This window comes from Rhinoderma darwinii, chromosome 12 (genome assembly GCF_050947455.1).
Source record: "Rhinoderma darwinii isolate aRhiDar2 chromosome 12, aRhiDar2.hap1, whole genome shotgun sequence".
In the NCBI taxonomy this organism is placed as follows: domain Eukaryota; kingdom Metazoa; phylum Chordata; class Amphibia; order Anura; family Rhinodermatidae; genus Rhinoderma; species Rhinoderma darwinii.
The window spans coordinates 7,590,992-7,605,365 of record NC_134698.1 but is presented as its reverse complement, the minus strand read 5'-3'; the positions used below and the strand labels follow the sequence as shown (position 1 = coordinate 7,605,365).

General features: G+C 43.3%; 2 protein-coding genes across 2 annotated transcripts in view; both read right to left on the bottom strand.

Moving 5' to 3' along the window:
- The window catches only part of LOC142665089 (olfactory receptor 5AR1-like), a 64,550-nt gene extending 50,500 nt beyond the window's left edge, over positions 1-14,050 (bottom strand). The window contains exon 1 of the mRNA XM_075844632.1: positions 13,971-14,050. The gene's annotated coding sequence lies outside the window, so the exon portion shown is untranslated. The remainder of the gene's footprint in view (positions 1-13,970) is intronic.
- LOC142665049 (olfactory receptor 5V1-like) lies at positions 9,179-10,129 on the bottom strand. The gene has a single exon (XM_075844588.1). The coding sequence runs from the start codon at positions 10,127-10,129 to the stop codon at positions 9,179-9,181; it is 951 nt and encodes a 316-aa protein (XP_075700703.1).
- Positions 14,051-14,374: the final 324 nt, after the last annotated feature.

Here is a 14,374-nt window from a genome sequence, read left to right as displayed (position 1 = left end):
TACTATCGGGTTTACAAGTAGATTACATTTAAAATTAGAAAAATTATAATTTTTGCAAATTTTCTTTACATTTTGGTGTTTTTCACAAATAAGCTATGAATTTATTGACCAAATTTTTCCACTAACATAAAGTACAATATGTCATGAGAAAACAATCTCTGAATCTCTTGTATAAGCAAACGCATTCCAGAGTTATTGCCACATAAAATGACACGTCAGATTTGAAAAAATGGGGCTGGTCATTGAGGCATCGATGACCCTTGGTCCTGAAAGGGTTAAAGGGGAATCTCCACCCGTTATTATCCTGTCATTTTCATGTCCACCATTCTTTTCTGATTCATTTCATAATATACCTTTATAGCGGAAACAGCCCTGGTTTTCTGATACAGAGAGAGCTCCATATCTACTGCATGGACGTAGGGTTATGTGATATTCTGGCTGCCTGAGGTCACCACTAGAGGGAGCTTATGAGCTACCACATATTGTTTTAATACTGAGTTCAATGTATCAACAATATGCAGAAAACTCCTTCGCTCCCTCTGGTGGTGGCTGCAGGCAACCAGAAATGTATTCTTTAATTCTTTGACCCACATTTTTCAAAATTGGCATAATTTTAGCCAAAATCTAAATGAACCCTTTAGTGACATCCACTGTACATGTACGGCAGATGTGCGCTACCCAAATATGGCTGTTCAAAATCAGACAAAACTCAAATTCCAGTAGTTTAACCCCTCAGATACTGTGGTTGCATCTGAGCAGTTCGAAATAGAGAGGGGGCTCACCCCTCTCCCCATATATAGTTTTGTTGGAAAAGCTTCAGTATAACATGTAAATTAATTATTTAACTTCCTGCTCACTGTAGGTTGAAGACTCCAGTGGGCGGTCCTACTGAGTGATTGGCAGCTATTTCTGTATGCAGGGTAGGCTGCCAATTAATGGTTCACACCGCCCACTGGACTCTTTAGCTCACAGTGAGCATGAGATTAAATCAATAAATTAAAGGTTATCCTGAACCTTTTCCAACAAAACGATGTATAAATCTGTTCAGCCCCTGCTACTCTATAACATGCTGCCTGCAGACTGATAGGACAGCATGACCGACATGACAGGTTCCCTTTAAGTATACCAAAGCATTACATCAGTGATCATATATATCATGCTCCTCTTAATAAATTACTTGCATCTTACGTCTACAGGCATCTAACTAAAACTGACAGATGAAACACCGGTCTTAGTACATCTGGCCCTTGGACATTATTTTGGAGTTGAATGGTTAAAAAAAAAGATGCAAATACATTAAAGTTTTTTTTTCATCTTGGACATTTATGTCATATCCACAGGATATGCCACAAATGATGCGGGTCCCACCTCTGGGACCCGCACCTATCTCTAGAACGGGGCCCCTTCTACCATGTTCCAGCTTATTCCGCTCCACTACCTCCCGGCCACATCCTAATTATGTGGTCGGGATGTACGGAAACAGCCGAGCTCACTGAGCTATGCTGTTTTCGTAACTCCCATAAAAGGGAATGGGATTTACTGAAACAGCATAGCTCGCCGGCACTCAGTAGCTATGGAAACAGTGTTTCCGTAACTCGGTAGCTATGGAAACAGCGTAGCTCGCCGTGCTACGCTGTTTCCGGAACTCCCATTCACTTCTATGGGAGTGACGGAAACAGCTTAGCTCAGTGAGTTTGGCTGTTTCCCTACCACCCGACCACCTAATCAGGAAGTGGTCGGAAGCAGCGGGAACCGCGAAGCTAGTATGGGGTTTAGGGGACCCCGCATCCATCTGACTTTTATGGCCTATCCTGTGGATAGGCCATAATTGTCCAAGATGGGAAAACCCCTTTAACAAAGTGCGACTTTGATGTAGAGTGCATTTCCATGCCGGAGACAAATCCTAATCAAATAACCGCTATTATAGGACGTTTTTTGAGTCATCATTTAAAAAAATAGCTACTCAAATTTAGTTGTGCTGTAGAGATCCACTGTAGATTAGTAAAAGTAGAGGGTGAATGGAAGAGTAACATGTGACTTCAGGATCAGACTACACACAGGGATTGTCGTCTGTAACCATGGAGACACATAGGTCTGCCTAGAAGCTGTAGACACATGAAGAGTTTCAATCAGCTGCTTCATTTTTTTAAATTTAAGATTCATTGGGACATATAATAAAGGAACATATTCCCTTTAAACACAAATTAATGGATACTCTATTATTTACCCCCTTAACCCCTTCCCGCTCCTGGACGTACTATTAGGTCATGGTAGCTGTATCGTTCACGCTCCATGACCTAATAGTACGTCACGGGAGTAACGGCCATTTCGGCCGTCTTCCCGACACATACAGGAGCTGTGACAGCTGCTGTCTCGTACAGCAGCTGTCACAGCTCCTACAGCGGGGACCGATTGCTGTGTCCCCGCTGATTAACCCCATAAAAGCTGCGTTCAATAGCGATCACAGCTTTTTAGGGGTTAAGCTACCACGATAGCGGTCAGCGATGGTGACTTTGGCAACCGGACACCTAACAATGGCGTCCGGCTATGCCATCGACGCAAGCGTAGTGGGTCCTGACAAAGTCAGGACCCACTATGCTTGCTGTCAGTGAGTAGCTGACAGCTCTAATACACTGCACTACGCATGTAGTGCAGTGTATTAGAATAGCGATCAGGGCCTCCTGCCCGCAAGTCCCCTAGTGGGACAAAGTAATAAAGTAAAAAAAAAGATGTGTAAAAATATGAAAATAAAAGTTTTAAAAGTAATAAAAGTAAAAATCCCCCTTTTTCCCTTATCAGTCCTTTATTACTAATAAAAATATATAAACAAACAAATAAACTATACATAATTGGTATCGCCGCGTCCGTAACGGCCTGAACTACAAAATTATTTCGTTATTTAAAAAGTATTTTATTGTGCAAACGCCATAAGACATAAAAAATCTATAAACATCTGGTATTGCCGTAATCGTATCGCCCCGCAGAATAAAGTGAATGTCATTTATAGCGCACGGTGAACGCTGAAAAATTTTTTTAACAAAAAAACAATAGTACAATTTATGTTTTTTAGTCACCACGCCACTTAAAAATAGAATAAAAACTCATCAAAAAACCGCATGCACCCCATGAAAACTACAATGAATTCCTCAAGGGGTCTAGTTTCCAAAATGGGGTCACTTTTGGGAGGTTTCCACTGTTTTGGCACCACAAGACCTCTTCAAACCGGACATGGTGCCTAATAAAAAGGAGGCCTGTTAGAGGGTGCATGGGGGGCCACAGCCGCACGTGGCTAACTTAACAAGTTTGGTTTGCAACTAAATAGTCCACACCAGGAGAAATTGCAGCCCCCTTTATACAGGTACAATAATGTAGCAGACACAGTTGATTCAATGTTCACACTTTACTGGAGATAAACTCTCTTGGAGGCAGAATTCTTGAACGTTACAAATACAATAACACAGTCTCTTAATAAATGCAACTATATACATTGGCTGACAACCTGGTCATTACCAGCCCTTGACGGCTTGTGCCCCGCATGGCAATCCAGCACTTATATCAATTCAGCGGCTCACGCCCCGCTAGGCAATACAGCACTGAGGCCTATTCAGCGGCTCCCGCCCCGCTTGGCAATCCAGCACTGAGGCCTATTCAGCGGCTCCCGCCCCGCTTGGCAATACAGCACTGAGGTCTATTCAGCGGCTCCCGCCCCGTCTGGCAATTCAGCACTGAGGCCTATTCAGCGGCTCCCGCCCCGTCTGGCAATCCAGCACTGAGGCCTATTCAGCGGCTCCCGCCCCGTCTGGCAATCCAGCACTTAGGCCTATTCAGCGGCTCCCGCCCCGTCTGGCAATCCAGCACTTAGGCCTATTCAGCGGCTCCCGCCCCGTCTGGCAATCCAGCACTTAGGCCTATTCAGCGGCTCCCGCCCCGCTTGGCATACAGTTCGAGCAGTACTCCGTGGCTTATGCCCTGCTTAGCAATCTGGGTATTTACAGTCCTTGGTGGCTCCAGCCCCACCTGGCATATCTAGACACTGCACACACACCCTTATCTGTGGCCATCTATTGTGGTCACTTACTTTACTCGTGTCCTCAGGAGACCAGTCTTTGGCTATCAAAGGGGAGGACAAGTCTTTACTGCTCACCGCTCCATGTGTTCCATAAACTGGCTTGAATCACCATGTTATTACTCGGACCCAGTTGTACAGCACCTCTCAGTACTCAGGGTTTTCAGATCCCTCACTCGAGCCCTTGCCACGTGTGTATATTGCAGCTCACCCGTTTACTCCATGGTCAGTGTTTGGGCCTCATCGCTAACACACTCTGAGCAGCCCCTCTCAGTCTTTCTCCAGTCACACTGCCCTGCACGTCACTTCCTCCTTCCTGCCAGGATGGAGCCATCTAGTGGCCAAAGTAAATCATTACAGCAGATACACATGTAATACATACACGGCAAAACAAATAGACAATGGAACAGACTTAATAAAAAGCATAAACTCAGTTCTTTTACGTAAGGGGAAGTACAGTGTTCGACCCCCTTACAGGCCACATAATCCTCTAGGTGCTCCTTTGCTTCGGAGGCCGGTGTTTCAGTCAATTACCGCACTAGGGCCACATGTGGGATATTTCTCAAAACTGCAGAATCTGGGCAATAAATATTGAGTTGCGTTTCTTTGGTAAGACCTTTTGTGTTATAAAAAAAAATGGTTTAAAAAGGATTTTCTGACAAAAAAAATAAATATGTAAATTTCACCTCTAAATTCCCATGAAACACCTAAGGGGTTCATACACTTTCTAAATGCTGTTGTGAATACTTTGAGGGGTCTAGTTTCTAAAATGGGGTGTTTGATTGGGGTTTCTAATATATGGGCCCCTCAAAGCAACTTCAGAACTGAACTGGAACCCAAAAAAATAAATAAATGAGGCAATACTTCGCTTCTTACATTATACTGATAATGAGCCGTGCCCACCCCGAGATGACCCCAGTTTTGACCGTTTGTATAAATGGAGACCCCTAGTAGACTGTTTCAGTGCCCGGTTTTCCCAAGCATACACCCCCGATAAGTGTATTTGTATTGATGAGTCCCTGGTACATTTTAAATGGAGGGTTCAATTCCGCCAGTACCTGCCGGGTAAGAGGGCAAGGTATGGCGTGAAGATGTATAAGCTGTGCGAGAGTGCATCCGGGTATACCTACAAATTTAGGATATATGAAGGGAAGGACAGCAGTATTCAGCCCCCAGAATGCCCCCCCCCCCCCTTACTGGGAATTAATGCAAAAATTGTGTGGGATTTGGTGCAGCCACTGCTGGACCAGGGTTACCACCTCTACCTGGATAATTTTTATACCGGCATCCCACTCTTCAACTGCCTCGCTTCCAGAAGTCCTGCGGCATGCGGCACTGCTAGAAGAAATCTGAGAGACTTCCCTAAGACTCTGCTTAGGCAAACAAGAAGGGGTGAGAGCAGGGCACAATCCAGCAGCAACAGATTGTGTGTCAAGTACAAGACAAGAGAGATATCACACCAGTACCCATGTACCTGTACGAGGTACCAGTACAGAGACCCCAAACGAGACTGCATCCTGGATTACAATAGGTCCCTTGGAAGGGTCGACTTGTCAGATCAAGCCCTGAAGTCCTACAGCGCCATGTGGTGTGGTATAAGAAGCTGGCCGGGCACATCATACAGATGGCTTTGTACAATGCGTACGTGCTACGTCGATGTGCAGGCCAGACGGGAACTTTCCTGGAATTTCAAGAGATGGTTATCAAAAACTTAATTTTTAGGGACCAAGAAGGGGGGGCACCCAGTACTTCTGGAAGCGGGGCCACACGCATCGTATCAGGGCAACACTTTCCAGGAGAAGTTCCCCAAACTGGTAAGAAAGGAAAAAGTCAAAAGAGGTGCAAAGTCTGCTATAAGAGGGGGGTAAGGAAGGACACAATATATAAATGTGACACGTGTCCCGAAAAACTAAGGCTCCTTATGAAAGAGTGTTTCAAAATGTATCATACATCCCATGATTTTTAATTTACCCCAGCTTTACTTACCCTGATGCACTCCACACAGCTTATCCCCCCTCGTCTTTCCCTTCTGAGCCCTGCTGCGTGCCCAGGCAGCTGATAACAGCCACATGTAGGGTATTGCCGTACCCGGGAGAACCCACATTACAGTTTATGGGGTGTATGTCTCCGGTCAAAATGCTCACTACACCTCCAGATGAATGCCTTAAGGGTGTAGTTTTTAAAATGGGGTCACTTTTTGGGGGTTTAAACTGTACTGGTACCTCAGGGGCTTCTGCATACATGACTTCGCACTAGAAAATCCCCAGTAGGCCAAATGGTGGTCCTTTCCTTCTGAGCCCTCCCATGGGCCCAAACGGCAGTTTATCGCCACAAATTGGGTACTCAGGACAAATTGGGCAACAAAATGGGGTATTTTATTTCCTGTGAAAATAAGACATTTTCGGCCAAAACTACATATTATTGGAAAAAAATAATTTTGTTTTAATTCCCAGCCCAATTCAAATAAGTTCTGGGAAAAAACTATGGAGTAAAAATGGTCACATTTGTAGTTTCCAAAATGGGGTCACTTTTGGTGGGTTTCCATTGCTTTGATACCTCTGGCGCTCTGCAAATGCGACATGGCACCCGAAAACCAATACAGCAAAATCTGCACTTCAAAGAACACACAGCGCTCCTTTCCTTCTGAGGCCTCCCATGGGCCCAAACGGCAGTTTATCGCCACAAATAGGGTATTGCTGCACTCAAAAGAAATTGGGCAACAAAATGGGGTATTTTGTTCCCTGTGAAAATAAGAAATTGTGATGAAAAATGACATCTTATTGGAAAAAATTTAATTTTTTTTAATTTCACAGCCCATTTCAAATACGTGCCGTGTAAAAACTGTGGGGTCAAAATGGTAACAACAACCCTAAATGAATTCCTTGAGGAGTGTTGTTTCCGAAATGGGGTCACTTTTGGGGGATTCCTACTGTTTTGACACCTCAACACCTCTTCAAACCTGGCATGCTGCCTAAAATATATTCTAATAAAAAAGAGGCTTCAAAATGCACTAGGTGCTTCTTTGCTTCTAGGGCTTGTGTTTTAGTCCACGAGCACAGTAGGGCCACATGTGGGACATTTCTAAAACCTGCAGAATCTGGACAATACATATATAGTAGTGTTTCTCTGGTAAAACCTTCTTTGTTACAGAAAAAAAAATTATACAATAGAAATTCAGCAAGAAAAATGAAATTTGCACATTTCACCTCTACTTTGCTTTAATTCCTGTGAAATGCCTGAAGGGTTAAATAAACTTTCTAAATGCTGTTTTGAATACTTTGAGGGGTCTAGTTTTCAAAATGGGGTGTTTTATGTGGCGTTCTAATACATAGGCACCCCAAAGCCACTTCGGAACCAAACAGGTACCTTAAAAAAAAGGCTTTTGAAATTTTCTTAAAAATATGAGAAATTGCTGTTTATGTTCTAAGCCTTGTAACGTCCAAGAAAAATAAAAGAATGTTCAAAAAACGATGCCAATCTAAAGTAGACATATGGGAAATGTGAACTAGTAACTATTTTGGTGGTATAACCATCTGTTTTACAAGCAGATGCATTGAAATTCTGAAAAATGCTATTTTTTATAAATTGTCTCTAAATTTTGCAATTTTTCACCAATAAACACTGAATATATCGTCCAAATTTTACCACTAACATGAAGCCCAATGTATCACGAGAAAACAGTCACAGAATCGCTTGGATAGGTTTAAGCATCCCGACGTTATTACCACATAAAGTGAAATATGTCCGATTTCAAAAAAGGGCTCTGAGCCTTAAGGCCAAAACAAGGCTGCGTCCTTAAGGGGTTAAGTTGTAACCAAACAGCCATTATGTGCATAATGGTTAAATGAATGAATGAATTGGCAATATCTGAAAAGAAAAAAAAAACAATAGAATTTCCAAATTTTTCTTTAAAGGCAGGAGCCTGTCATCCAGCTCCTGTGGGGTAGTGCCATACGCATACCACATTTTGCGACTACTAGGAGCTGGATGACAGGCTCTCGCCTTAAAAGAAAAGTTATTTACTTTCACCCCTGTATCCCCTGATGAGTCCAGCGTTATAGACTGGATGAAACCCGTTGGGACAAACCGTAAGGGACAACTTTTTAGGGCTAATTTTTTAAAATAAGGAACAGGTTCTGGAAGGGGACGTCCCTCTAGGGGCGATTGCTCCACATGGTCAGGCAGCTTGTAGATGGGGGCTTACAACAGGGCTCTATGGGAAATTATTAATGTCCCTCTTTAGCTGTGACCAAAGACCATTCCACTGACCAGGTGATCTTCTAGAATTGGGCAAATTGTTCCAATTTTTTCTGCCCTGTCTAGATATTTACATTGAAGTCATATACATGATGTTTAAAAACTGATACTGGGTTATCGCGTCTTTCCTAAAGTGGGATTTTCTTTTGCTTCCCATTGATATGGATATACTTGCACATGTATGTTTTAACTATGACTTTTTTGATCTATTATATGATTTATCAGTTAAAAGTTACATTTTAATTTTCTTCCCCCCCTTGAAGAAGGGTGTGAATAGTTAAAAATGTTAATGTCATTTAGTCACAGTTCAATGTTGATATTTTTGTACACATACTGTATGCGCAACCAATTGAACCTTCCCTGAATCTGGAAATTTGGAAAAATTCAAAAACATTCTTTAAATTCTCATTTCTTCAGTATGTAATGACAAGGGTATGCCGTCCAAGTGAAATTAATTTCCACAATTTTTTTTAAAATTGGAAAATGTTTTTGAATATTTATGTTTCTTTACATATTATATACATTTACATGCCCATCTGAAAATCTTATCAATTCTGCTCCTTTTTTGGGTCCTATAGGTGCTGGATTAAAGGAATTTTACAGGATATAAACGCACAAAAACACGTTTATGTTCCACACAGGAATATCAGATACGGGAAATACAATTTTTGGGTTCAATCACAAATAATTTCATATCCAAAAAATCTGCTGTTCCAACCATTACTTATTTTAATTAATGTTTTTTTTTTGTTTTTTTTTAACAATCAAACATTGTTTTAAGCTACATACAGATACATATATTTACTGAAGGACTTCCAAAAACTCTTGATGCAATTTTTTTTTATAAAGAAAAATTTAGTGATATCCCATAATGCCTATTGTTTTTCTTAAAGCTCCTTTGACATCCTTATTCCTAACACTATAGATAATGGGATTCAGCATAGGAGTCACCACAGTATAGAGGATGGAAACCACTCTGTCCTGATTTGGGGAATAACTGGATCGAGGGCGTAAATGATTGAAAAGAACTGTGCCATAGTAGAGTGAAACAACTCCTAGGTGTGAGGCACAAGTGGAGAAGGCCTTCTTCTTCTGTTGGGTGGAGCGGATGTTTAGAATAGTTAAGGTGATGCATAGATAAGATGTAAGAATAAGTAAGAAAGACCCAACAGCAGTGACCACAACCAAGATATACTCCACCAGCTCAGCAAACCATATATCTTTGCACAAGAGGCGGACAACTGGGGGCATCTCACAGAAAAAGTAGTTGACCCTGTTGGACTTACAGTACGGCAACTGGAAGGTGAATATTGTTAGAAACATTGAGTTTATAAATCCTGCGGTCCAACATCCGGCAGCCAGATATAGACAAAAATTTTTGTCCATGATGGTTTTGTATCGAAGAGGCTTACAGATAGCATTATATCTATCATAGGACATTACCGCTAAGATCAAACACTCTGAAGACCCTAGAGCAAAATGGAAATAAATTTGGGTTGCACATCCTAAGAATGAAATACTTGTGTCTTGAGAGATGGTGTTGATCAGGACTTTAGGTACCACCGTTGAGCAAAAACCGATGTCAATTAACGAGAGATTACACAGGAAAAAGTACATGGGGGTTTGCAGTTTGACGTTGACTGTGACCACAACAATCAGTAAAAGATTTCCCAATATTGAGATGGCGTAAATGACAGTAAAAAGCAAGGAGAAAATAACCCTCAGACCAAGGACGTTAGATAAAGCTAGGACAATAAATGTTCTCACCGATGTCTGGTTTGCGTTTTCAAAAACATCTATGGACATTTTTTGGGGGGCTCAAAGACTTACAAAAATAAATACTGAATTATTAATGGGTAGATTAAGTTTTGATAGTTCTTTCTTTGTCTTGGTGTTGACTTCGGTGTTGACTTCACTAACACGTCAGGGGTCAATTTTGGAACCATTTTTGATGAGTTTGAGAAGAATGGAAGCAAGGTTGAACTTAAGACCAAAAGACACTCCACAGTGATGAGACCAGCTGACTGCTATTAAAATATAGTCCGTATCTATCTTTACACGTAGCTTATCTGTACTTTACAATTCAGTATTCCTTATTTTGGTCTTTAGATGTTCCAGTATTATACATGTGTTCTCTGTAGGAGCCATTGTGGAGATATCCACGGTATTGTCATCATGAAAGCTCAGTGGATGGAAAATTCAGAATAATTTATCGGTTCATTATATAATTAACATAGTAGAGCCAAAGCGTTTTTTGTCCCCTGTAGTCTTAATTATTGAAAATTCTGCTGAAGAATTTACCATGAAGACTTGAGAGCCCCGGTCTAATTAAAGTGTACAAGTCTTTTTTAAGATTCTTGAACTTTTTCGAAAAAGACATTTCTTGAATACATACAGTATAATACATTATTATGTAATGACACATTATGCTTTTTAAAGAGGAGCTTCATTTGGAACTGATCTTTGATGGTCGATGTAATGGCAGGAAGGAGGTGAAGGGAACAAGTGAGCCCTAATCTACCCACCGCCCTGTCCCTGCCTACTTGCAACGACCCGCCCTAGGCGACGGGGTACAACTTGGCGGCGGTCCCTACGCTGTCTAAGTGCAAGGGAGTACAAACAGGGAACACGCAAGGGAAGGGGCAGTAGCCCACGGAACGCCGCGAGGAAACGGATCGGTGAATGAGTCAGTCAGGATCAGGATGTAGTGGAGTATACAAACGCAGAGCACGGAGCAGGAAGCAAGCCAGGGGCAGAGCGAAGCAGGATAAGCGGGAACTGAAGCAAGGCAGAAGCACGGCAGAAGCAGGCTGGAGCAAGGCAGCAGTGGGGCCAGGAATCCAAGAAGAATAACAAGCACTGAGGAAGAGAACACGGCAGGTATAAATGGACAGGGGGCGGAGCTAACTCCGACTGACCCGGCCGCGATAGGCTCTCCCACTCCTGAGCCTGCCACCCTGGTTGGTGGGAGCCGGTGTCAGTCTAAGAGGTCTGGCCTCAGGTGTCGACTGATTAATCCCGGGAGTATACACAGACGTAGTACCTGGCAGATCCTTTACAGTCGAACTGTGGGATTCCAGGTATTACATCCGGAATACGGACAGTTAGACACGGGTACAATATGCTGATCTGAATTAAGTCTTATAATGATCTCAAAGTTGGACGTTTCTGAGAATTGACAGTCCCATATAGGTTGTAAATACGCTTCCACCATAGAGTGTATGGAGAAGCAAGGCAAATGTTTTGGACCTATTTGGATTTGCTAAATGGATTTATGGTTCTTCATTGGGTCTATGATCATTTTCCAAAAAGTGACAACTGCTCTGAGCACTGTTTCATGAAGCACACAAGGGTTGTCACAGGTGTGAAGGTGAAAGGAGTCACATGATCTCATGTATTGAAACTGTCCAAGAAAGCATGGGCCTCAAATATCTAATCTGTCTTACAGGGGCATAACTAGGAAACACAGGGCCCCATAGAAAACTTTTGACTGTGCCCCCTCCCCTCTCCTGGGTGCTGCACACAGCCCCCCTTGGTAGATAGTACCCCCTGTAGATTGTGCCATACATGCCCCCTTGTAAACAGTGCTATGCAGCCCCCCTGTAGACAGTGCTATACAGCGCCCTCTGTAGACAGTGCTAAGCAGCCCCATCTGTAGACAGTGCTATGCAGCACCCCCTGTAGACAGTGCTATGCAGCGCCCCCTGTAGACAGTGCTATACAGCGGTGGGGGCATGAAACTGATGGCTTGACATGCCTTGGAGGTCTTGACCCTGATTTTTTAAGACCCTAGCAATGCCCCTGGAACCCACCCCTTTATTTTAAGCTTCTTGATGGAAGGGTCACACCAGGGTTCATGATGTTTTGGGGTGAAATGTTTGGAGCACCGGGGAGGAAAAACATGAAAAGCAGAAGTCATAGATTTTTTGTATTGTTGCACTAGGGAGTTCGGGGCTGAAAAGATGTTAGTCTGCTCCTTGAATCTCAGGTTGCCCCTAATATCTTGGGGAGATAGGATTTTACGAATCCTATATTCTCTTGGCTCTTGGTTTTGGTGAATGACAGCTGGAGAAATGAGAAGTAGTTTGTGTGATATCTGACCATGGAGTTGGATTTACTTTTATATATGAGATTTACATCTCTGTGTGAAATATCAGATCAATAGTGTGACCCTTCCTGTTAGTGTGAGTGACTGCTTGAGAGAAGCCCCGATCCGCCATAGTACCAAGTAGCTCCAAATTGCGAAAGGCCTTCATCTATCCAAGCATTGACTTCTCCAAGTATCATCCACATTTGGTGTTCTGCGGTTATGATGGACAATTCTTATAATTCCTCCTCAGTTGAAGTTTAAGAACCGAGGCATTCAAAGGAGTAGGTGGCATCAATGAGCTGTCCCGGGTGTCTGGTGGCATGTCCCAGTGTCAACTGTACCTGCATCCTCAGCTGCTTTAAGCGCCGAGCCTGGGGAGGCCCTTGACGTCACTGTCCATATAGGAACAGTGACGTCAGTGGCTCTGCCAGGAGCGGAATCCCTGGCCAGAGCGTTGCCAAAGATCTGATCGGGTATTTCGGCATCTCAAAGTCCCTAACATTAATATCCATATATGGACGGTGAAGTCAGGGGCTTCTCCTGGTGTGGAATCCCCGGCCATATCATTGCCGATGCTCTTACCGGAGATTCCGCTCCTGGAGGAGGCCCTGACGTCACTGTCCATATATACAGTAGATAGTGACGTTAGGGGTTTCCTCCAGGAGCAGAATCCCGACCAGAGCGTTACCGACTCTCTGGCTGGGGATTACGCTCCTAGAAGGAGCCCCAATGGCATTGTCTACAGGGGGGTAGCGCTGTCTACAGAGGGGTGGGCCTATATTGAAGGGACACTATGGCGCTATGTGTGGCACTATCCACATGGGCATGGTGGCACTATGTGGGCACTGGCACTCTATTTCAGGGCACAGGCACTAGGGTCAGCTAAGAGGGCAATATACTGTATGGGGGAAGCTAAGGGGGCATTATACTGTATGGGGCAGCTATGGGGCATTATACTGTATGGGGCGGCTATGGGGCATTATACTGTATGGGGGCATCTATGGGGCATTATGGTGTATGAGGACAGCTATGGGGACATTAGACTGTAAGGGGCAGCTATGGGGGCATTATACTGTATGGGGGAATCTCTTTAAAAATCTCTTTCAAATTATTGCACCCCTGTAAGAACTATAAAAAAACAGGTCCCCCCCCAAAAAAAATAGCATTCTATGTGTGGGCCTCTTACGTTATGGGGACAGCTATGGGGGTATTATAATGTATGGGGGCATCTGTGTGAGCACTATACTGTATGGGGGTAGCTATGGGGACATTATGCTGTATGAGGCAGCTGTGTGGATTGGGCAGGGTTAGAGGCATTGCTTAAAATTTAAAAAAATTATGGTTGTCCCTTTTTGTGATACTTGAAGTTTGGGTGGTATGTGTACCTTTGTCCCTGACAGTCTGAGTGCTAGTGACTGTACTCCCAGGGCGGATTCCAGGTTTATGTGGGCCCTTGTGCGACAGAACCTTAGTGGGCCCCTTTGCGGTGTAACTCGAGCGGCGGCAGTATAACGGCAGAAACATAATGCCAGAAGGATGTAACCATGGATCACTTACCATTCACATGTAAGTCATGGGCCAATTAATCCAGATAGTGCCGTTTCTGCGATGTGTGAATCTTGATGTACCTGTTACATGGAGGTTGTGATTTCCAGAAGACCTGGTATCTGTAAGCTTGAGTATTTCTGTACCTGGAGGAATTAGAGGTAAACGTGATGTTGATAAACTCCCTCTACCAATACCACCTATACTGTCCCTTACAGTGCGCCAACCATCCAAAAAAAGGTGACCTTTAAGAAAACAGTTATGGATCAGTTTTAGTACCAACTTTGTACTCCCTGCACAGTAATACCTCCCTATGTGCTCCCACACAGTAGTAATGTCCCCTTTTTCCCCGTTAAGAATAGTAGTTCTCTTTTGTGCCCCCATATATTAGTTGTGTCCCTATATATTAGTTAGGC